The sequence below is a fragment of the Nyctibius grandis genome, chromosome 9 (assembly GCF_013368605.1).
Source record: "Nyctibius grandis isolate bNycGra1 chromosome 9, bNycGra1.pri, whole genome shotgun sequence".
Taxonomy (NCBI): Eukaryota; Metazoa; Chordata; class Aves; order Nyctibiiformes; family Nyctibiidae; genus Nyctibius; species Nyctibius grandis.
Genome location: NC_090666.1, coordinates 12922214 through 12947666, shown reverse-complemented (window position 1 = coordinate 12947666; position 25453 = coordinate 12922214). Strand labels below are relative to the sequence as shown.

The following is a 25453-nucleotide window of genomic DNA, read 5'->3' as shown; positions in this document are numbered from 1 at the left end:
TAGTTTGATGGGCTCAACACATTGTTTATTCTTCCAAGGGCTGTCCTGTCCCATGACAGGTCTAAAGCTGTGATCTGTGGAAGATGGCCTCATCCTGACTCATTCTGTTATTTCTAATTTGCTCATGTTGCCATTCCAATAAATGTGAATTTCCTCTCATGCCTAGGTGCTTTTTAAGCTTGCAGTCCCATTTTGTTCTTCTGTTAGCCATTCCTTCTAGCTTCGTTGGCCTTCCTTATATGTCTTTTTCAAGACTACTCCAACTCTTTATAACTCTTTATCAGGGCATCCAGTACTGAGAATCACTTTGTCTAATTTGTGATCATTTCTTCATGGTGCCTACACATGATTGCTATTAAATGGTTGACATTTGGTACTAAGAAAACTTTTGTTGTCCTTTTCCTTTCACCATGCCTCCATACATCTTATTAGTTTTAGAGGATAATGCTAAAATTAACATACTAACTTTAAGCTAGTTGCACTATTAATTCCATTTGAAGTACTTGCATGTATTTTTTTTTTAGAATGAGCAGTCATTAGCTACCATCAAAAGACCCTCTGACAGTATGATGTTGAGAGCCATCCTTCTGGGAAGCATAAAAATTAGGGAGCTCTATATGTAGGTGTCTTGTTCATGAGTAATGGGGAATGAGGGTGTACTTTTTGCTAGCTCAGCATCTGCTGCGTAAGATGCAAGGAGAGAATTCTCCCATCCAGATTTTGTGTTGTACTTGTTAACCAGTTTTTTGTTAATAAGATAGCTTTTGTCGTATTTCTGCTAACATATTCTGCAATATGAATGCTAAGTGTATAATGTGTTTAAAACATACTTTTTCTTGTAAGAAAATCTGCTTGCTTTGTTCTTAGAAATATATATTTACAATTAAGTATACCAGTTCTGTATGCAGTTAACTTTACTCACACAGCTAATCCCAGGGACTAGAGTGGGGGTTACTCCATGAAGTAAAATTGAGCGTAGCATGTGTGTATACATTTGCAGATTTGGGGGTTTAGTATTGCTAAGTTGTTTAGAATTAACAGCTTAATTTACAGGCCTTTACTCAAGACTAATATATGGACTACTTCTTTGAAGAACGATTGCTTTTATGAAGGACGTTTGTTTTGTTTTTAAAAAGTCTATTTAAAGTATTCATTCATTTTACAAATGATGCTTTTGTACAAAAACTGAGTTGTGATTATTTTTTTTTTTTTTCCCCTTTTGGGTAAAAGACCAATTTGTCATTCTCATGACAATCTAAAGATCTTCAAAAGAAGAAAAAATATTCCTGAAAAGCAATGAAATAAACTAATGTTGATTTGATTTCCCTCAAAAGCTCAGAGTTGTGAAGTTCCAAGATTGGATTTTTTTTTTTTTTTTTGAGGGAGGAGTAGTTTAGTAGAGAACTATCTAGTATGGAGCAACCTGAAAAGTCGTCTTGCTCTACTGCGGCTTTCAGATCAGAAATGAAACCAGACCCAAAGACTGGCTTATTACCTTTTCCCTTAATAAATATTTCTTTAGATCATAACTCAGGTTATGACCTCACTTTCTATTGTGTTGAGGACAGTGGATGGTTCTGCAGAACTCATTGTTCCCATTTTAATAATGTATACCTGCATTCATAGTCTTGCAGATGCACAAATATATATGTATGTCTCTCTCTCTCTGTACATATATATATTTATATATGTCCCTATTAGTTAAACAATAATATTCTTCCAAACTCTTATTCGTAGGATAGACATCTGTAGAGCACAAAGAGCTTTACGTTATGCATATGATGCGTTCTCTGCTTTAACAAAGTTTGTAATCTATATTTTAGAGGTTGTGTACATGGTTTTTAATGTGAGAATTTTATAAAATATTACAAAGCAAGGCTTCTCTTACAGTGATCGTTAGACAACCCTTCCATTGTCAGTAGCACTGCCACTAGTATCAGCCAGAGGGTGAAGGGTATGACAATTCTCAGATGCAGTAACCCTACCAGTGGGAGTGTTACAGGAGCAAGACATTTCAGCTAATAATTGAACTACAGTATCCTGTTCTTCAGCATGGTGTCCATGTATCCAGTCTATACCATTGATATTTATATGGTGCCCAAGGTTTCAGAAAAAGTAAAAATGTGTATAGGTTTAAAAATACTGAAGTGGCTATAGGTGACGATATAGGGTAAGAAAAATGTAAAGGCATTGAAATTGTTTTCTAAATCAAAACGTGTCTTTTCTAGTCTTCTAAAAATCTTTAAATGGCTTCAAAATAATGACATTTGATTAGACATTAAATAGAAGGACTTTATGATAGGTGTGGAGCTCCTCTGCATTAGTCAATTACTTGCTTGACTTTAATATACCGTGATGAATTTTCTTAAAAAGAAGATAAAAATGAAATTAAGCAGGATGGGGACGCAAGTTAGGCATGCAGAAAAGGAAGTAGTTGTTGGAATTCTTAGTTTTCATTTGCACTGCTTTATCTGAGTTTTTGCATTGCTTTGGAAACCAAGCTTTCAGTAATGTATGGGAGAAGTGGCTGGAACTCAAAAAAGTAGTGTGTGGAGAAAATAAACAAACAGGCTCAGGGAGGGACATGGAAATGCTAGAGCTGTGCACAGGAATGTTGACATAAGCAAGCTCACTATAACAGGCACACTGAGAAGTTTTACCATTGAGATGCATGCATCTTCAATGACCACAGTTCATGCACTTCCACTAATGCCAAGTGATCTTTTTCAGAATTCATCTTCTAGATGGTCAAGTGACCCCCAGAAGGAGTTTGGCTTTTGTGTTTTCTGTCATGCCATGCCTTTTTGTTTTCTTACTCCATAATTGCCTTATGACTCTGAATGGCAATGCTAATAGAAATTTTTTTTTGGTAGTCTTAGTGAGTGCACTGCAGTCCAACTCATCTGGAGATAATTTTAGTGAAGTATCTAGCTTTTTTATGTCTCTGGCATACACAACTGAAAACATGTGATATGTCCTCAGAATGTGTAGGCCATAAGAGTTAACAAAATTGAAATCCACTTAAAGACTCTCCCTCTCCCTTTTCTGATCACCTTTCATCTTCCTGTGTCCCATCACCCCTTCCCTTCTCTTTTTCTACTTCCTTCTCTTCTTGCATTCACTGTCAGGAAGGGCCAGCACCGAAGGGCCAGTTCAGCACAACACGACGCCGGCAGAGACTAGCAGTTGCAGTGGCTACAACAGTGAGTGGATTTAAAAATCAAGGGATAGCCCTAAAGATGGGAAGCTGTGTAACCTGAATGTATAATAAACTTACAAAAATGTTTCTTGCACTTTTTGGAGGTGTCCGTGCTACCCACTTTCAGCTGAGTTTCTTAGAAGTGGTCAGGCCTGACACAAATGAATTCCATAAATATGGGTCTGAGCTTGTTTACATACTACATGTCTCTCCTCCTTTATGCAGTGCAAGTGATGGTTAGACTCAGGCCCTGCACTATTTGAATGCGTCTTTGACTTACTCTGCTATATACTATACGAAATGGAAAGAAATGATCGAATTCTGTTAAAAGATTCTTATGACAGTCTATAGCAAGACAGCAGAACCAAGGAGATTTGTTATAAATAACCATGGAATTATAAAATTTCCTGATTTTTTAAAGTAGTATAAGGTTAGCCTTTTCATTTGAGACACATTCTGTTTACATTCCATAATCCCAAAAAGTCATATTACTACCTCTAGTGCTGTATTTAGTTTTGCTATTTCTCTAAGTCTTTGATGCAAAATCTGGAGCTATGAAATCAACACAGAGGCTGGGAATTGGGAGGGGGAAACGCTGTTTGTGAAAACAAATTAGCATCAAAAGGGTATCTTCAGCTGTTGCTTTATCAGAAAAGCAGTTATTAGGAACGCACAATGTAGACATTAGTACTAATCCATTAACTGATTAGTGCAACAGCTAGATAGGGAAGACTCTGTGCAGCCAAAGATTGAAGCGAGCTTTAAATGCATACCCCTCACCTAGCCCAAGCAGTGAAATGTCTTCACCAGGCTAAAGTATTCTAGGGTCTGCTGCTCCAGCCTATAGCTTAAATCCCCTAGATCAGACATAGCTTCTGCTTAAGCCTGAATACTTTGAGCTCCTGCTACCTGAACCATAAAACTCAGTTACTGTTAGGCCCTCCTAAAAAGCATGAGAGAAATCAGTGTTTCTTCAGTTCCCAAATTAACTCATCTAAATTTAATCCCGCGTAATCAGTTGATGCTGAATGTGGTGCTCAATAATTGATTGATATTTCAACCTCACCGGTCTCCCTGCCTAGCAAAGAAATCAACCCGCTTCTCAGTTACGTGGCTGAGCCGTGTCAGTGGGAGATTAACCAGTAGGTTCAGCAGTAGTTAAACAGCATTGGCAAGAGCTGTACCAAGGATGCTGAAGTGGAGCAAATACAGCTGGACTTAACATTGCAAGGCAGTAGGAATCCAGGGAATCGCTGAGTTGTTACCTGCAGATGAAGTGAGGACCTGTTGAGGGAGGTCTTGGAGGAGCTGGAAAAAGAACAGGAGGAAAGAAAACTAGAGGCACCAAAATTACTCTGCAGCTGTTGCAGTGGTTGTGGCAATGGCCTGTTCTTCCTGGCTGATATAGCAAAGTGCTTGCCTCTCCCAGACAGTGAAGCTGTGTGTATAGACTGAGGGATATAGAATTACATCAGTTAAATGCACGACAGAAAGAGGAGGTTTTCCTTACAACCCACTCTACCAGGAACAGTCTGTTCCTACATGAACACGTAATTCTGAAGAAGGCGATGGATGAGTGGGTATTGTGCCCCTGGTGTAAAGCAGCAAGTCAGGACAAGGTACATCTGAGGTCGTGTCTAGAAGAGTGTGTGTATGGAGGAAACCAGAGTGATGCATCAAGAAGCTAAATATTTTTTTAAAAAACCTCAAACAACAACAACAAAAAACCAACCAAAAAAAGAATGAGTAATAAAGTCAGAATCGAGTCATTGTGGATGTAGAGAGAAAGCACAGCAGTGAAAGGAAAAAAGGGGAAGAGAAGTACATTGGCAGTGTTTCTTGTACTGTTGCCTATTCAAGAGAATGAAAGAGTTTGTTCAATGTGGAATTTTTCACCTGTTGTGGAAAGTAGCTTGGAAACTTTTTTAAAAGATGCGTATGAGGAGAGTTTATGTCAGTCAACAGTTCAGTATTTTTGGTTATTGTATTTAAAGCAGTCGGCAAAGCAGTTGCTTGTGTCTGGCAAGTGAATGTATATTTCTTGCAAGCAGTGTGACAGTATTTGTAGAACATGTAAATGCTGTTTCTAGGACATAATTTAAAACGTTATTTTTTCAATAAACCTCACTGCAGAACCATTGTTTTTCAGCCTGGCTACCTGAGGTATGAGGCAGAAATGATGGATCTAAATCAAGTCTCTTCAGCTAAGATCATCACAAAGGGACTAAAGAGCCCCCTCCATGTGTGGTCAGCCTGCCTGCAGCTCTGCTAGTCTGTGGGGCTGGGGCAACCTGCCCCATCACCACAGGCACGTGGGGCTGCGGGGACTCTCCCTCAAGCTCCTGCATTATAGCTGGGATCATCTTTCTTTCCTGCCTTCTGGATGGGCTTGAGGGTTGGGTACATGCTCCCTGCACACACAGCTCTCATGTAGCCACCTACTCTGCCCTCCTGGAGCCACCTGGAACAATTGAACCTCTCTGGTGCTCCCAGTCAGAAAGTTCTGGGAACATGCTCTCTGATTTAAGAAGTGAACAGGTTTTGTAAAGGAAACTTGAAATTAACCTACATTAACCTGCATTAGTCAATTAACCTGGTTTTGTTGGGCTGTTGAGAGAGGCAGCCTGGTACTCATGAAGAAGATAATGGGGTAAATATCCAGTATGAACAGAAGGAATTCATTCTACATCTTCTGTTAATGAAGTCTTCTTGATATGAGGCTAAAAGGAGGTGCAATAAAAAATAGCTATGTTGATATAGCTGGAAATCAAAATATATGAGAGAAAACAATAAAGTTGATACTGGATAGATGCCATAAAGCTATTATTTTATGTGCTATATGAATCTGGAAATTGAGGAAGAACAAGATAGAAAATGGTATTTTGCAGAATATGCTCATGAGTGGAATGAGGTGTGATTAATAGAGTCAACAGGATTTTAGGGTTTCATTGGGGAATCAGAAACCTAAAATATATATTGATGACAACTTTTACAGGAAGGGATTGATAAAACCATTCCCTGATCTAATCAAGTAACAAGGTACCAATTTCAAATACTGACGGTAGTACAGAACTTATCTGTTGATAAAAATTCTTAGTAATATGACTTTTTATGTTATCTGCTGCTCTTTATCACTCCTCGGAAGACACATTTCATATTTTGGCCCCATTTTTCATATTTGAATAATTACATTGGGCTGCAGTGTGGAAATTCTTGATTTATACATTTGAATAATGTAATGAAATAAATTAGATTTAATGTGTTCTATGTGTTTAACAGTGCTTAATATTTAAGTAACAAAATGTAGTTCTGCATGCCTTTCTTTTGCATTTAAATTTGAAAATTGGGTTCTTGGCCTCATTTTTATACAAATGTGTGTAAATGGTAAAATTAAAATAAAATACAACATAAGCACACACACACATCACATATATAACAGTGGTAGACATACACCGCATATGTAGCGTATAGGTAGCTGTTCAGTACATGATACATGTGTATATAACTTATAAAGATTTGCATGTGTATTTTTATTACAGTACCTGAAAAGTATAGAAGGAGAAAGAGAAGTGTGAATGATAATAAACTCTTTAATCCATCTTACAAACCGTATCTCTTTGCATTTATTTATGGTTCATGTACTTTAAATGAAAATCAGGTGGAGTTTTGATTTTTTTTTTGGTTGTTGTTTATTTGTTTAGTTAGAATATAGAAAGACTATATGCTTTTTCCCTCTTCATAGTTGCCAGTAGAGTGAGTTTCAACTCAAGATTTACCAGTAGTTTTGAAAAACTTGATATATTTGATAATATTATATCCTATTTCTACATGTATGGAGGAATTCCACACTTCAAATGTTGGTATTGTAGCAAGAGTCATACCACATGTACTCTCAAATGTCCAAATATAAAGCGGCATGTGTCATGGTTCAATTTTTCCAGTCATCTTTTAAGCATTAGGAAATGGTCCATTTTTGTAAATATTAGAATTGAAATGTTCCATCGTTAGCTGTTAGCTATGTATTTAGGCCTTCTTTTGTCTGTTTCAGTGAAAAATCTCAAGACAATTCTGCATCATCTGTGCTGAGATTTAAGAGAGTAAAAAGTTACATGTTCACTCTTACCATGTTCTTGACATTGTGAACTAAGTCTTTTGTTTTCAGAAGAAATTTATGTTTTGCTTCAACAGAGTCAAAAGGTTGGTTGCATCTTATACAATATTTCTTTACTGTTTCTTGCTATAGGTCCCTTTCAGTGCTACAATGTCACCCGTTCGACTGCATTCATCCAATCCCAACCTTTGTGCAGACATCGAGTTTCAGACTCCCCCAAGCCGTGTAACGGACCCTCTGGAGTGCTCTACTGAGTACATGAAGCTTCAAGAAGAGTTCTGCCTGATGGCACAAAAAGGTAACTGGAAATGTCAAGCCTTTCCTTTATTGTGCTTCTCTGTTGTGTTTCTTTATTGCCTTCACTTAGTTATGGCCAAGGCATTCATCTGCATTAGATGATATTGTATAAGAATTTTTAGCTGGTCAGGTGACTTACATGAAGACAATATGTCTTATCCTTCTTACATTTTCCATGGATGTCACGAATATAGAGGTAGATAAACTCTAAGAGATTTTTTAGAAGTCTTCTGAACTACTTGCTTCATCTTGTAAATACATGACTGAATTTGCAAACATTTTGTTTCTCGATAAAATGCTGTATTTCTTGCCAAAGATGGATCTGAATGTCACTTCTACATATAATGTTGTGCAACGCAATTTTATGCAATGTTTTCTATGTCAGTGGAAAGAACAGAAGAGCTTATTGCTAGAATGTACTTTAGAAATGCCATTTTATTGCCAATAAATGAATGGTCCTACAAACTGAAAAATACTTTTTTTAAAAGGGTTTGTTATGAGTTTGCATCTGTTATGTAACAAACATAAGAAAACCATGAGACTGATATCTTAAAAAATGTCAAAAACCTGTTTAAAGGCATAATCCTCTTTATTAGTGCAATATTAAGTCTTAGCAGAACTGATTTTTTTACTCTGAAAAGAAAAATAAAAAAACAGAAAGAAAAGAACACACATTGGACACAGGTTTTCCAAATATGCACCTTTCCACACATTCAGCACCAAGAATATGCACAGATGACGTGTATGAACATACGGTAAGCACATTACAACCTCAAGCTCTAAGTGTTTGTACTTAATTTGACATGGATTACTTGAAGTTCAGATCCTTGGTTCAAATTTTCATAATTGTGGGATGGAAATCTCTCTGTCTTTATTGCTGAAATATTGTAATAGATGTTAATGTGCAGTTCTGTAGCTGAGAAAACACTTGTTTTCTTTTTTTCTTTTTGCTTAGTGCATTCTCTTTTGAAGTCTGCCTTTAACAGCATAGCTATAGAGAAGGAGAAGCTTAAGCAAATTGTTTCAGAGCAGAATCTTACAGGCCACAATGCTCAAATAGCACATCTCAGACAGTCCCTCTCTCAGGTATGTTCTTGGTTTGATTTCAAACACATCTAGCTTACCAGATGCAGTGTTTCTTATGTATTTTGGCCATTGCCTGAGGTAGAAGGAACCAAGAAAAAGCCAAGTTCTTGACCAGAGCTATGACATATGTTCTCTTATGACATAGGTCTAACCTCTGCATGTGGAGGTGAAGGATATAATTAGTTTGTGTAAGCATGTTTCTGTTATGGTTTTCCAAAGTAAAGAAAAAGGATCAAATGTTTTTATACAAATGCTAGATATCTTTCCTGGAGCTGTTTCCAGCACAGCCAAGGAGATATTCTTGTTTTCTTGAGTTTTAAATTTTGACTGTATATTTTCAGATATGTTTTATATGTCCATGTCTCTAACTGCAAAAGGAATCTTGGGTTACAGGACAATAATGGGTAAATTGGATTTTCAGATACACGCCTGTTACTGTCCAGCGTTTCTCCCACTGAAGCCAAAGGAAAAATTGTCATTGGCTTTAGTAGAGAAAAAGAGGTAAAGCAACAGTAAGTCCTCAGGTTGCAAAATAACTCAAATTTCTTAATTCATTGTCAAGGAAACATAAGAGCTTTTACTCGTAAGTATGGATTGGTGTGGAGTACTGCATCTGCAAGAAATGTGAGCAGAGGTTTAAAGGCAAACAGAACTTCACCCAAAAGTGTATATAATTTCATACACTATTATTTTGTTGGAGGTTTTTGCTATGAGGTTAAAATTGATGCACAACATTTCTGTACATACAGTTGCATATCATGTTACGCAGATTGATCACTGTGTGTTATAATAAAGAAAGGTTAAGGACAAGAGATAAGGGTAACCATTTCTGGTTATCGATACAAACTTAACCGAGACCTGTGGAGACTTACTAGCAACTTGTATGAAATAGGTGATCATGTTTTCTTCTTGTTCCTGGCCTCCAGCATCATTCTAGAAGTCACTGTCACACAGTTCATAGTCTCAATGGGGAATAAATGGAAATTTGACCTTAGTCAGACAGCCGGGTTTGACCAGTCTGATGACCAGGTTTGAGCGGTTTTAGAAGCTCCTGCCAGGCTGCTGTTAGGTATCATCTTCCCTTCCTGGTAGATGGCCACTGTGAACATGCCCAGACCATTTCAGAACAAAGCAAAATGGGGTAATTTAAACTGTTTAGTGACAGTTTAAGCTACCCTGTTTTTCTTTGGTCCTACTTTCTTTTAGTACATACATGCTATCTGTTTCTGAGTCTGCACTAGGGGGAAGCAGAAGATGATTCTTACTCCATACTCCATTATAACAGTCATTTTTCTACTAAAACAGTATGTCTGTCTGTTGTTCTTTTCTATAATCCTCAGTGCTGGGAATATATTAGGGTCAAGTCAGTTCATGTTCTAGGTATGTAACATACACTTTTTCTGGATTTCAGAATCTTGCAGTAGTCTTTCTAGATAACAGGACAATACATATATATGCACCCAAATTTATAATCTAGATCAGGCTTTAAAAAGGAGAAAAAATCATCAGATACCAGACACCAGCTGAATTCTGTTGGTATTTGTGACACTCTAATGGATCAGTAGTTTGAAATTAGTACATGCATGCAAATATATCAAATTGGTCTGGATGGGCAAACACCCAATGATACTAGTAATTATGTTGTTTTTGCTGGAAATGAAGCAATTTCCTTTTGTAGGTTAAGTGCTGATAACCTTGGTTCAGAAAAGGCCATATAGTTGTAACCCAAGAATTGCCTCTTTGGGCATTTTGCACATAGTTCCCGTTTGTTGTTCTGCAGTTTCATCCTTTCTTGCTGCATTCACTCCCCATTTCCATACTGTGCATAACTCACCAGTATAGCTGCCAAAGAGCTATCTGAAGAATTAAGGTAGAATGCCACTGTTACATTGTGGGAGACTATCTGTCCCCCCACCTCCCAAAAATCACTGAAGGCAAACCAACCAAAAGATTAAATCATGTTAGAGAGGATCTCAAAATAGGTATCTGTCTAAAAATGGAAGAAAGGATGTTCTGTGATTTCTTAGGAAATGGCTGGGAAGAAGCTATTTTTTTTTTCTGTTTAATGCTTACTTTTTAATTTTAAATGAAATGTGCAATTTTTATTTTAAGGCTCTCAACCAGAATGCTGAACTAAGGAGTCGCTTGAACAGAATACATTCAGAATCTGTTATTTGTGATCAGGTTGTCAGTGTAAATATTATCCCTAGTCCTGATGAGGTAAGACTTTGGCCTTTAATGGATTTAGAGTACAATCAAACCTTGCTAATTCTCACTAATAGCTGAAACACACCTGGCAAATTGTAGAATTTTTCATATTGGGAAGTGTTCATTTATAGAAAAAGTCAGATTATATTTTCCCTACATAAAATAAAACTTCTGTCTTTTATTTTGCATATGTCAAGTCTCATGAAAGAACTCAGTTTGGTCTCATGAAAGAACTCAGTTTGGTCTCTGCAGAGAAACAAGGAAGGACTCCAGTTTTGGAATATTAATTTTTGACTGTGGGAATTAGTGAGGTTTTACTGTATTTGAATGTAACACACAGCAGCTAACCAATTCTGTATCTTAGTTTCTTCCCGAATCAACAGAACAGTTTAGTATTTAATGGCCTGATCCTGCAAGTGCTTAAAGGGCATGATGTTTAATATCTTGACTGGCACTGCTGAAATCAAAACGTTCAGTCTATGAACCAAGCACTATACTAATATCATGTTTGCAACATCTAGTGTTTCTTGTTTTGATTTCTCAGTCAACAGATTACCAAACATTTGTATTAATAACAAATCAGGTTCCCTCATGAGAAGGACAAATCTGAATTTACGAGCTGTAATATGTTATAATTAATGTGGTCACTTTGACAACCATTCTGCTTGCATTTTACCGAAATATTTTTCATTTGTCATTTCCATTATTTTTTTTCTATGCATCTGCCATTTCAATTAACATACTCCTAATTATTTCTTCCAACAAGAAAGGAAGGTGAAAATATGCTTCCAATTACTTTTGTTTATTTGCTTTTTGAAAATGTCCAAACAATTTTTCCAAGAGTCCAGCACATTGGAGACTAGCAACAGAAGATAGAGGTGAAGTGGTGCCGCAGCACAGCAATCTGCAGTGAAGTTCTGAGCAATGACGATCTCTTCTCCTGTATTTTTTATTGGTTAGCTGTTTCTTTTTCATATGTACATGATTATCTTGGTACAAGTGTATCTGACTGAAGGAGTTTTTCAAAGAGGTTCCCAGATCTCTCATTCACTTCTCTTGATCGCTTTATATATATAATCTTGTAATGTGTAGATAAAGCCTTTGTGAGCATCTTTTTGAGGTAAGAACTTGTATTTTTCCAAGTCCCTCTAGTTTATACAAAAAGTTAAAATTTTAATCACTTCCTGTAAAGATAACACTGAAATGAACTTCTGTTTCCATTATAATTCATCAGACATCATACACCATCTACAAACTTATAAGCCCCAGTGAAAAAGGAATGGTTTTTGGCCTCTTGACTTGTTTATGATTTTTTTTTGTTAGTGCATTTTGAGCAACTATATAGAATAATTCTATAGGATTAAGATGTCAACAAAACCATTTGCAGGAATTCTGTACTAAGATTAATGGGGATGGAGTTGCAATCTGAAGAGTTAACCATGTTTAGAAGGGCTTCAGTAGTTTCACCTGTATTATCTCCCAGAAGCAACATGCTGTATAAATTAAGGTATTAAGTCTGTTTCACTCCATAGCAGCAGCTCCTTTGGTGGAATGGTGCAGGGAGAGAATCTTAATCTTTTTCCCCCCTTCTTAAAGTGATAGCCTGTAGGGTAAAACCTGGTGTTCCTCCCATCAATAGCAGGAAGAGGAAGATATGTTCCACTATGTAAATTAGTTTGCCCCACTACAGATATACACATAACACAGTTTTGAACCCTTGCCTTTGCTCTTAAATTCTGTTTATAATGAACCATAGAGAGTTCATTTCCTGTAGTAGTATTGAGTCAGTGTTAATGGCATAATTCAAATGAGATTTGGAGTACAAACATGGAATAAAAGCACATAAATATGTATAATAGTCATCCTCCTGAATATTCAAACATTTCAAACATTTGTTACTAAACTGGTTCACAAGAGCGTTTATTTTGAAAGTAACTTATAACTCCCTGACCTTATAAAGCTTTACATTTGATTTTTTGGTTGTGCCAGAGCTAGCTCCTAGTGATGTAATTTGTTATGACCAGGTGTCTTTTCACCTGAATTCCATGGTTGAATTTGACTGACACAATCCAGCTATTGTCCACAAAATCATTCCTCTGGATGCAGAACTAGATCTGTGATTATTCGCACTGCTAAAACTTAGCAGTTGGGCAGGCCTCAAATGAAGACACATATCTCACTGCTCAAAATGCACTTTATTTTGTAATTGTCAAAGGTTCATCTGCTAGGTACACACAAAGCCCTGCTAAAATGCTGTCTTTACAATCTGTGCTTATATTTGGCATAGAAAAATTATTCAGGTGATTTACTCCTTCTATGCATATTTCTTTTGTATTAGAAATAACACTTTTATTTTTCCATGCTTTATTTATAGACGGGTGAACAAATTCATGTCAGTTTGCCTCTGTCTCAGCAAGTTTCTAATGAGAGCAGGCTCTCTATGTCTGAATCCATTTCAGAGTTCTTTGATGCACAGGAAGTGCTGCTATCTGCCAGCTCATCAGAAAATGAGGTAGGCTATGACAGCATGCTGCAGCTTTGCTGTTGGACAGATTTAGGTATTGCTACCACTAGTGAATGTTTTTTTTTTTAATAATGCTACTTAGAATAAAAAGGTATCAGAAGATATAATGTGTAGATAAATGGACCTGAGACTCCCTTGTGAATGGGGTGCAGATGTTTCCTGAAGTGTAAAACTGAGCTGAAAGTTGTTTGTATCAGTAGCTTATGTTCAGTACATGTCCTTGCTAGACCATGGCAGTTTCAGATAAGGATGACATGGACAGGAGCAATTATGTCTGACTATGCAGTCAACCAATTTAGATTCTAAAATATTCTTTTAAAAAAAAGTCTTCTAATATACCTACAAAGTTATTCTCTGTAATCAGAGAAGTAGACAAAAGCCTGAAAAATTGGCTCACTCAAGCTCAAAGTTAAAGCACTGGGATACAGTTCAGGCTCCTGAATCATGTTGCTGTCCACAGCTTTCCTGTGCTATCCTGAATAAATTCTTCAATTTAAAAAATGTATTTATTTTTAAAAATACCTTTTTATATAGCCACAGTAGTGCTGTGGTCTACCACGACTCTTCTGTAAGAGGAAATAAGAGTGTGCCACCATATTTTCTCTTTGACAAGGATTGCTCACATGCCACAAGTTGGCACAACCACGGCTAGAGTTCACCTGAGGAATGGAGTGGTTCCTTATCTTATTGCTTCTGGCAGGTGTAAAGTACATATTATCTCAGTAGTCTGGATTGTGTATATCAGCATAGAAAATGGGTTTGTCTGTCTGGTATAAACAAAATGGAAACTTTACAAAATAGCCCCCAGAGCGTATAGGCCTGATAATAAATACTCTTTCATCAGTAAATACTGTAAAACATTTTGAAAGTAATATTTCTGAAAAAAATATTTTTTGTTAAAAAAAAAATTCTTAAAAATAGTCCTAACACTGATGTACTTCTTGTTTTGCAAAATGATAGGTGGATGTTTATATAATTTCTTCTGAAACACAAGCAGCATTTTATTGTTTGGCTCTTCATAAAGAGCACAAATTTAACAATCTCTTCTCACCTCCCATCCCCAGTGTGTTACATTGTCCATTTTTTGTTCATCTCTGATCTCATTTGAAGTCACCCTTTTGCGAATTTAATGTATGTATTTGGCTTCATAATAAGGAATTCAGAAACATAAGGAGAGCATAGCATTTGTTTTGACACTTTCAGTGCATTGGCAGTATGGGCTGATTGAAACATCCAGTTGATTTAGTTAAAAGGTCTAATTGGGTAGAGATGATTTCTTTGAATATTGTCTTTCAATTAATTATTTTTGTCTAACTTGTCAGTATATTTTATATGTATTTGACTTAATTGTTATTTTATTTGTGTTTTAGGCTTCTGATGATGAATCTTATATCAGTGATGTGAGTGATAACATATCTGAGGACAACACCAGTGTTGCAGACAACATTTCTCGGCAAAGTATACTGCTATGTTTTAAACTTCGGGAAATTACATTGATTATGTCCATGTACCAGATTTACTGCATGTCTGTACAAGACCAACTCAGCTGAAGTCAGTGAAGTTGGGCTTGCTTGTTCTGGTGGTGATTTGGTTCAACGAATAAGTCTGTTTTTCTTAATCTTGTGCTTTCTTATGATAGTAGTTTTTTTCCCTTCCCAGTTCTTAATGGTGAGCTAACAGGAGGCGCATTCAGGAATGGACGGAGGACTTGTCTACCAGCTCCCAGCCCTGACACCAGTAACATCAATCTGTGGAATATTTTGAGAAATAACATTGGCAAAGATCTTTCCAAAGTATCCATGCCAGTTGAGCTAAATGAACCTCTGAATACTTTGCAACATCTTTGTGAAGAGCTGGAATACAGTGAACTCTTGGACAAGGCTGCTGAAACAGATGATCCTTATGAACGCATGGTAATAAAGTCAGTGTAGCACTTCTTATGTCTGTATTAAAAGGGGAGCTGTTGAGTGGAGGTCTGTGCAGGGTCCTCTCTTGCTCTTCTGGTTCACAGACAACAGACTTCCCTGCTGGGTGAGACGAATGCTGTGAACAATTACAGGTGATAGGTTTGATCTGAACAAGGCTGAGGGGCTTTTCTTGACTCCAAACCAAGTTCTGCAATCGTGACTCATTGATGTGAAGACTGATCTTACTCTCTAGGACTGTATATATAGGCATTGGCAGTCTCTAACCTTGCAGCATCCTTTCCTGGCTTTCAGTGATCAAATCCAGCAGCCTCCAAGAGCTAATCAACTCTGTGGCTGGCTTATAATCAATGTAGGTGTCAATGAGTTGTCATCCTAGGCAATTTCTAATAGAGAAGTTCCAAAACACCAAAACAAAGTTTGCCTGGGCAGCCTGACTTCAGCTCCCCTGTAAGTATGTCTCGTTTTTTTAACTGACAGCCAACAGCCTATGTTCAGCTCTCAGGGTGTTTTGATCTGTCATGTCTCCTTTCCTCAGAAGAAGCAGAGAAAGGCTGTTAGGGGGAAGTTGGCAGTGTTGTTGCTGAACATATCTACTGTTCCCTGGTATGCATTGGCAACACTGTGGATAATTGGGAGAAGAGAGGTTGGCTGTGGCTGTCATATAGTTACGCTCAGGTCCATGAACTGCCATGTTTACATGGCCTGCAGGAGAGTGGGGGGTCCTAAACACTGGTATTTTCAGCTTGCCACTGAAGAAGTTGGACCTGTTTTATGGTGGGGGTTGAATTATTTATCATCACATGCTGTTTTCCTACAAGACTCCTTGTGTCACTCACAAAAAGGATATCCTGTAAGGAGTGGGTGGGGTTGTACAGAGTAAAGCAGGCTGTTTGCCAGTAGGACTCTGCCTCCTTTGTTGAAAAGCTTGGAAGGTAAGTATTGAAGGAGTTAAGAGAGTTCAGGAAGGAAAAGTCACGGTGCAACTGAACGCTTACTTGGAAAGATGCATTCAGTCCCCTTCTCTGCTACAAATATCTAGTGCAATACTGGGAATACCAGCCAAAATTTTAACAAGCACCTTAAAAATGCAAATTGCACACCCAGGCTGAGGCATGTGGAACTACTTGGCAGAAGTGCTGAATACCCAAAGCATCAGTGGTAGCAGTGCTGTGAATAAGTTACCTGCTTCTTCACCGTTCTCTGAAAAATCAGGACTTTGCTATCTTAAATAAGCATTCAAAAGTAGTGGAAACTTTTTTCTTCTTATTGCTCTATGTATCATAAGAATAGTAAAACCCCTCATTTCTCTATAATGTCTTATAGTGAAATTCTTGAAAAAAGGTTTTGGAAGAATGAAAGTTTTTGCTGTTGAAGAAAAGCCTGTGAAAAGAGTGTTAATTCTGTTGATGCTGCATTTATGAATAGTATGAAATGAACAGAGAATGGAGCACCCATTACACAGTGGGAAGAAAACAAAGCACGTAAAATCTCACACGAGTGTTACGTCCTCACTAGCATAGCATGAGGAGAAGTTAACCTTAACCTGGTTAAGGTTCACCCTGCTGTTAGCAGATTATCCATATCTGAGTGATTTTTATCCCTGTATTGCTTTTCTGAAGTTTTATTTGGACTTCGGAGGGCCTGTTGCTAAAGGGAGATCTGCTCTGCCTCTGCTAAAGGGAGCTGTAATCTAAACTACCATAGCATGTCACTTAGCTTATGACTCTCAGCTTGGTCCGATTTAGAGATTACTAAATTTTGGTTGTACATGTAGACAAGGGAGCTGATAAGGCTGCACATGCAAGGAAGATCCTGAGATAACTCTGCATTTAGGACATCCTAAGTAAGAGCCATTTATGTTTGGCACTAAAGAAAATAGTTCCCATAGGAAAATAGTATGCAATCTTGTCATTAGAAGTTATCATATAATATTTATTCACAGGGAACATAGACTAGAGCTGGGTCTGTGTTTTAGATCATTAGAGATAAGCCTGGTCAAAGGTAGAAAAACAGTATCTTGTGCAGATTGTTATTTTAGGGGACTCTTGAAAGAGACTGACTGAGGCCATGAAGAAAACCAAATTATATCAACAAAAGAAATACAATTTATACTGGTTCTGGCTGGGATGTATGGCTTCACTCTCAGGCATGCTTCATTAATCCAGATTTCACTCTGAGTGGAGTGAGTTGTGTGATACCACATAGTGATGACAAGAATCTCTGCCTATTCTCACGTACATTCTTGTCTGTATTTTCACAGGTTCTCATAGCTGCTTTTGCAGCATCAGGCTATGCCTCTACATACTTTAGAGCAGGAAGCAAGCCGTTTAACCCAGTGCTTGGTGAAACTTATGAATGTATTAGAGAAGACAAAGGATTTCGATTTTTCTCAGAGCAGGTAAAGCTTGTTTCTAGATAGACACTCCTATTTAGATTTTGGTTTCTTTGTTTTATAGAGTAATCTTGTTTCTTCTTTCTAGTTAGAATGGTTTTCTTTCTTAGTAGTAGAGAAACGTTAGTATGAGTGAACTTCATTAAATGCTAGAAGGTATATATTTTTATAGTAATCACAAGGAAGTGTTTTAAGTACATAGCATTTTAAGTACAAACTTAAGTTGCATCTGTTTTCGTAGCAACATAGGTTAATAAATAGTATGGGCTATTTAGTATTTTTGTATTGCAGTAACAATTGTATTGCCTTAGAAATGAAAATGAATTGTTTTTAACTCAGCCAAACTGTTTTCCAGGTTAGCCACCATCCTCCCATTTCGGCCTGTCACTGTGAATCGAAGAACTTTGTGTTTTGGCAAGGTATACTTTTTTAATTCAAAAGCATAAACTCTTTTTTTTATTAGCAAGTAAAAACTTTGTCTGTACAAGCTGAGCTTTACATATGGAACTTACTCAAAATTTCTATACTTATTATTTTTGTAGTAACATATTACAAACTGATGCTCTGAATTATTTCACTCCAAATTCTCATTCTTAAGAGTGAGCAGACGTGTTACAACTTCCTTTGTCTCTTGCAGTCTGTTTATACTTTTCTGCTTAAAAGCTTTTTACCAAGAAAATTATTTCTTACAAACACAAGCAGTTCTTTTTACACAGTTGAACAAGCAGCTCGTCTGTTCCTTGTATCTACTGGCATATGCATTTAATTTGAATTGAATGTTTTCATGAGAGATTTGACAATAATGTAGCAGAGGCATGACTCCTAGAATAAAATCAAACTTATCTTTGGTTTTGCTGACCTAATGTCATTTTCTAGTATTTTTTTTCTTTTGTATTTTCATGGCAACCTCATACTGTCCTGTTTTAAATTAGGTGGTCTAGCATAGATCATCTCACATGCTATGCAGATCACTGCGAGGGGGAGACTTTGGTCTTTTCAGTTTTGTAAATCTTTCACTATTATATTCAGATATCAGGTGGAAAAACAAATTCTGGGGGAAATCAATGGAAATTCTGCCAGTTGGAACCTTGAATGTGACTCTTCCAAAGTAAGCTACTGTCCCATTTCCTTTTGTTTTCAGTCTTTGCTGCAATCCATGCACAATGCCTTGTGAATGGATTGGGGAAAGTGTATGCAGACATCACATGAACTGTACTGGTGAGAGTTAGTGCCTAGCTCAAACCTCTCCTTAGTGTACAGGTGAGGATACTGAAGCATTTTTGAGCCTGAAGATCCATTTGTGTTTTTGGAGGAAAAATATACAAACTCTCTAGAAAGCGATAGACAGAGAGGGATAGAAATGTTTTAAGAGAGAGAACTCAAGTTTTACATGTACAGTAGTGATCAACTGTTCAGAACAAGGCTGCAATATAGGACTGTCAGCAGCTAGCGCTGTCCCTACTAAGGCTCTCAATACTGCTAAGTGTTCCCTTGGAATAACCGCTAGTAACAATGTAATGTAATTTTCCAAAATGTAGATAAGCCAAAACATGTTCTTCAGGTGTTGACAGAGTAGTGAGAAGAAGTTGTTTCACCACAGCTAAGACTAGTTGCAAGCTGTAAATCCTGAGAATGTGCAAGGAGAGGGTACTTTTAAACATGTCTGCTGGTTTTGTAGTACTATTTCTGCTCCTGTACATTGCAGCCAGCCTTTCTTTTTGCCTCTAACAGTATGGCATCACTCCACTTCACCTTTTTATCCATCTCATGAAATTGAAGTAAATGTACTTGGGAGCATCTTTGTCTTCTGTCTTCATGCTTGCCCCTCAGCTCTGAAGGAGGATGTGCTTTGCACAATATAATTCCCTCATTTTATTCCCTTGTTTGACAATAGAGATGCTCTGATTCTGAGTAGCTGTTACAGAGGGAAAGGGATTATATGACAGTGACCTCCTGCTTCCTACTTCCTTTCTGTTATCTCCTTTCCTTATTTATTTTGTTCTATTTGTAATTTAATTATGTTGTCTGCTTATAGCCTTAATTCAGCTTTATATTGATCTTTGGGTCACTGTCCTGCCCCTAAAGGAATTGTGGCCAAAGCACTTAATGCTCTGAGGACGGTGAATACGCCATGCAGGGCTTCAGTGGTGCATAATGTCTTAATTTGTGACTCGTAATGTCTTGATTTGTGACTCATAGCACCATTCTTCAGTTCCCTGCACTAGAGCTTAGGTGAGCTCCTCTATGGATGATTAGTAATGTACCCAGAACACTGGGTACAAAGTAAGCTATTGTTTCAAAAGTTTTTGAGGAATATAGTCTTGTATTTATCATATTGGAGCTATGTTTTACTTTTTTGTCTGTAATGATCATTATTAGTGTGTGTTACTAACTACTCGTTAATCTGTTCTTAGGTATGGAGACTACTATGTCTGGAACAAAGTCACTACTTGCATACATAACATTCTTAGTGGAAGGAGATGGATAGAACACTATGGAGAGATAACTATAAGAAACACAAAAAGCAGTGTTTGTATTTGTAAACTCACATTTGTCAAGGTAACATATGTATGCTAATACATATCGTATATTCATAAAACTGCATATTTAAGCACACATAAAGCTGTTTCTTCAATATTCCTGAAATCCACATTCCACGTTTTGTCTTATCAATATTTGTAAATACGTAAATTGTCAAATGAGAGTGCTACGTCAAGTAGTATAACTCTATTCTATTCCATTGAACATTTGATATCGATGTGTTGCATTGCTGTATAGCTGTGTGCTATGCTGTTGGTTGTAGGTTAAAAATGAAGTGTCAAAATTTCTTTTCAATTACCACAATGAAAACGCAAAGTCACTGTAGATTTCTGTGCCATTTTACTTCTGCCTTTACTAGAATTTGGCAGTCAATATTTTATCTCTTTAGATTAAATAATGCTGCTTTGGTTCATAGTATTTTAAAATCCAGGCAAGGACCGTATATAAAAACAGATCACTGTATATCTCTGTTACTATCAATTATTTTCCCTAAAAATAAGTTTTTCTTCATATTGCAACAAATTACATCAATACCATTGCAGTGTTAGCAATGGTGTGTTACCATAAATCCGAAATTCATGTTTTGATGGATGTTCTGAGAATGAGCAACTGGCTCAGTAGGTAAAGCATAAGAAATAAATGTGACTAAGAAAAGCAAAACAGAAAGCAACAAATAACAAGTAATACTGGCTGAACTACAAACAGTAGTGTGCAGCACCTGTCAAAGGATTCCCTTACATGTACAGATATAGTCAGTATTTCTCCATATAGAAAGAAGGGAGTTAGCTGGCTCTGATCTTGCAACTTTTGAAGTGTCATTTTTGCTGAATTATGTGGGATTTGGGTTAGTGAACAACAATATAGTTCCCAGATATTCAGATAATTTAAATACCTTTATACCAAAACCACATATCAAATTATTTAGGGTTTCTCATATACTAAATCAATTAATATCCAGATCATCTGAATTTCGAATTCTGATATTCTTGGCTCTAGGTGAGCTGTTCTGATACAAAATTTGGACAGTCAGTGGCACATATTAAGACTCATGCAGTATCTGTATTAGTACAATGGGTAATGCAAAAACCAGTGTCAACTAGTAATTCTTTGTTAAACTTGCAGGTGAACTACTGGAATTCAAATGTAAATGAGGTCCAGGGTGTTGTGATAGATCAAGAAGGCAAGGTGGTTCATCGCCTTTTTGGAAAGTGGCACGAAGGCCTTTATTGTGGGGTTGCACCTTCAGCAAAATGCATATGGAGGCCAGGTAAAAAGCTTGTCATGAACTCTGGCAGGCACTGTAGTGTAACCCTAAACTATGTAAAGCTGTTTTAGCCATCATTTTAAGTACACAAAATACTACTGGAGAAATTAAATTTCTGACTAGACAAATAAACAAGAATTTACACGAGTTTGTAATAATGGTAAATGGAAATGTTCTTACAAGGTGTAGTTTTCTACATCTCAGTCTGACTCCTGGTCAAATATTCTGGGGTTTTGGGATCAACATAAGAATAAAATTAAGAAAAAAATTGGATGTCTGGGCCTACCTGCCTGCCTTCTCACAGAAAGCTGGGTAGTTTATTTGGATTCAACAAATAGGAGGTGCCAGGTTATTGATTTTGTTGTCTTAATGCTTTATTAACCTAAAGGATTGGTCTTCAGAGATGGTGAGCTCCTGTGATTTCAGGAGCTAATTTCAACTTCCTTTCTCCTTGCTTAGAGGCACTGAGGTTAAATTAGTCATCCTTTGCACCTATAGTGTCTTTCATACATGCAGAGTAATTATCCAGGAACTGTCATTGTTGTTAGTATTTTGAACCCTTCTCGGTATTGATAGTATTTTGAACCCTACTTTGCACCCTACTCTCCGCAATGTCTACTCTGACTGCCGTTAGTGCTGAAGTTGTTGGACAGTGCCAAATCAGTCTGCGAGTGAGCGTTACGTTCCAAAATTAACTCTGAAGATCAGTTAAGGTTAGCTTTTCTACAGACAATTGATAAACCTGCTTTCCGGGGAACAGGAAACTATGTTTAACTTGAAAATCTTGAAAACAGTAATTTTTATTTAAAAAGGAAGGAAGATCATAAAAGTTTTGAATCTATTAGCATGTAATTACAACCTCTGCAGGATATGCAGCTGAAATTAATATTTGGTGAATGTTGTTCCACCTAGAGAATAGCTTTCGATGCTTTTTAATTGTATGTAAGAGTAAAAAATATTAATATTTTTGCTGTTATGATTTAATAAATGAATGAATCTCTTGCATAGTTAGAGTAATAGTTTAAAAAGCTTTTTTCTTTCTCATACATATTCATACAGGCTCCATGCCAACCAATTATGAACGTTATTATGGCTTCACGAGGTTTGCTATTGAGCTCAATGAATTAGATCCTTTACTGAAAGATCTTCTTCCTGCAACAGATGCACGATTCAGGCCAGATCAAAGGCAAGAATGCTTATCTATATGCTTAATATTTGGTGGTTTTAAGGCTGGGTTTGGCTGAGTATTGAATTTTGTCTATGTGTTCACTACAGTCTGAACTAAACTTTGGAAGATTCTGCTAGCAGAGAAAGTATTCAGTATTGCAATCAAATTTCTGCTTTACCCAGTTGTGGGCAAGTAGAAAGATCTTGTTGGTATAGTAGAGCTATAGTGCAATGTCTGCACAGAGGTAGGATTCCTCATAACAATCTGGGAAGACAGGCTCTGAAATGTCATGATCTCCTGCTATGAATGGAAGCAACATTAATTCCCTCCTAATTCTCAGTTCATAGTACTTCAGTGTTTGCGATCTGCTGAAGTTACTAAAGAAAGTGTATGCCTTAGGCTATAAGTCAGGTACATGTAACTGGGGAGTCACATCTTGGTTATACTTATGAGGTTATGACTAGATCTGAAAGTGGGTACAACACAAACAACAGGCTTGGCTTCTGCTTGTCTTTTGTGATAATTGGTGCTAGAAAATCGCTTGTTCTAGACACTGTATGGTTGCTATTCACACAGGCTTCTGGAGGAAGGAAATGTAGAAGCAGCAGCATCTGAGAAACAAAGAATAGAGGAACTCCAGAGAGGTCGGAGGCGGTACATGGAAGAAAACAGCATAGAATATGTACCCAAATTTTTTAAGTGAGTCTATTCATTTCAGTAATAAGTCTCTGTTTTCTATAGTGTGGCTGGACAAAGTACTACAAGAATTACCACCAACATAGTCTGTTAATAATGAAAGCCTGGAAAAATGGCAATTTTAGGAAAAATAATCAGGTACCTGATCTCTGCCTGAAGCAATTTTTACGTAGTTCAAAGCTTCATAATTGAAAGATCATTTTCTCACAATGGGCAACAGCTATACAAGCCTGCTGCACCCCTTGGCCCATGTTTTTTGAACTTTGAAGTGGAATAGAAGTATAATATTAGGATCTAAGATTTAACTATGTTATTGTTCTAAGTAATTGCATAAACAAAGTAATAAATAGTGACCTGCACAACAACAACATACATATCTATATTTCTATAAAATGTATATATAGATGTATATATATACACTTAAATTACAATTTATTTTTGAGTGGAGGTTTTTTTGTTTGTTTGTTTTTGTTTTTAATTAAGCATTCTTCTGAAACAAGGGATAGTCATACCAAATAGCCTAATGTTTAGCATGGGGAATCAAAAGTGAAGAGACTGAATGTGCTTGATGCAGTTTTGTAGTGGAAGATGAGCATAATACAGAGGAGACAAACAATAAAAATTGTAAAAGGTTTGCATTCTGCAAGCTAGATCTCTTGGTTGATCCTCTGCACATAATCAGAATCTGTAATGGCCAAAGAGACTTTATGTAGCTCTAAGACCTGCTCACACAGATCAGACAACAGATTTGCAGTCTTGGCTGTTTTCTAAACCTTCCTCTTTTGACACAGCTAGAGGTTTATTTTTATTTCTAAATCCCTGACTGTTCTTGTGTCCTTTAGAAGTATGAAATCAGATTTAGTATTCGGTTAGATCAGAGAGGTATGGAATTTTATTTCATATTGCATTAGAGCAGAGATCTATGGTCAGAACTTTTTTTTCCTCTCTCTCTCCTGTGTTTTTTTTTTTCCTTTCTACAGAAAAGTTATCGACGCTAATCAAAGAGAAGCCTGGGTTACCAATGACACCTACTGGGAACTGCGAAAGGATCCTGGCTTTACTAAAGTAGAAATTCCTGTACTCTGGTAAACCGAGAATGTAGATCTAGTAAACATATCACTCTGAAGAAAAAAATAACTATGCACAATACATTTCTTATAGCTAGGCGTGGTTTGTGGGTCTACGGAAAAACCTATCATTTGCATTTATATTCATCTTTGTAATGGACTTTTGAAAGTGCATTAGACCAGGCCCCTGACCACTTCTGGATCTTTTTAATTTTACAGCAGCCATTTAAAAAAAAAAAAAAAAAAAGAAACAGAAACCTTTTAAAGTTTCATACACTGAAAATTCAGAATGAAAGAAGCAGATGAGTTATCCAAAGTCACTTGGAAGAGGTGGTAAATGCAAAACTGCAACCGGTGCTTTAAACAGACATTAAGAGTAATGTAATTTAAATTTAAAAAAAAAAAAGGAAGAACGAGAGGAAAAAAATCCATTTTGTTTCAACTATTTTTGTTAAAAACTCTTGGGTCACAACACTTGTCATTTCTGGCTTGAGGTTAGTCCTTTGGTGTGATGTGCTTGGACTGGCCTTTGTCCAAAAGATATGCTTTTTCCGGAAGCTGTTTCCCTTCATATGCCATTGTTCATGCCTTAAACAAAATATGAAGATGTACAGTAAGTAATTTTAAAATATGTATGCTTAGGCTTCTGTGAAGGGCAGATTTTTAAAGCACTAGAATTTTATCATGATATAAATATTGGAGAACCTGCATTATTTAAAATCAAAAGACAACCAAACATCTAACTGTATTTCAGAGGAATAAGATCTACTGTACATGTTTTAGCTTTGGGAAGCTGACTGTATAATCAGACTGAAAAGAAACTGATCACTGGTTGAATTTGAGACAATTTTGGTAAATGCATATGAATTGCTAGTCAGAAAGTTCATCATGACTGATGCTGAGATGCAATCATCAGTTTTACCACTGGCTGAACATAGTCTCACAGTGAATCTCATTTCCCCATAACTGTTT

At 36.8% G+C, this 25453-nt stretch overlaps 1 protein-coding gene across 1 annotated transcript in view; it reads left to right on the top strand.

The window, feature by feature from the left end:
- Positions 1–24689, top strand: part of OSBPL6 (oxysterol binding protein like 6) — a 99690-nt gene extending 75001 nt beyond the window's left edge. The window contains exons 12-27 of the mRNA XM_068407352.1: positions 2894–2937; positions 3110–3203; positions 7443–7608; positions 8563–8693; positions 10806–10913; positions 13276–13413; positions 14796–14883; positions 15085–15338; positions 17614–17751; positions 18101–18164; positions 18775–18853; positions 20160–20304; positions 21409–21553; positions 22610–22736; positions 23295–23417; positions 24395–24689. Of these exons, the coding sequence (XP_068263453.1) occupies positions 2894–2937; positions 3110–3203; positions 7443–7608; positions 8563–8693; positions 10806–10913; positions 13276–13413; positions 14796–14883; positions 15085–15338; positions 17614–17751; positions 18101–18164; positions 18775–18853; positions 20160–20304; positions 21409–21553; positions 22610–22736; positions 23295–23417; positions 24395–24503 (1953 nt within the window). The 3' untranslated portion in view covers positions 24504–24689. The remainder of the gene's footprint in view (positions 1–2893; positions 2938–3109; positions 3204–7442; positions 7609–8562; positions 8694–10805; positions 10914–13275; positions 13414–14795; positions 14884–15084; positions 15339–17613; positions 17752–18100; positions 18165–18774; positions 18854–20159; positions 20305–21408; positions 21554–22609; positions 22737–23294; positions 23418–24394) is intronic.
- The last annotated feature ends 764 nt before the right edge of the window (positions 24690–25453 follow it).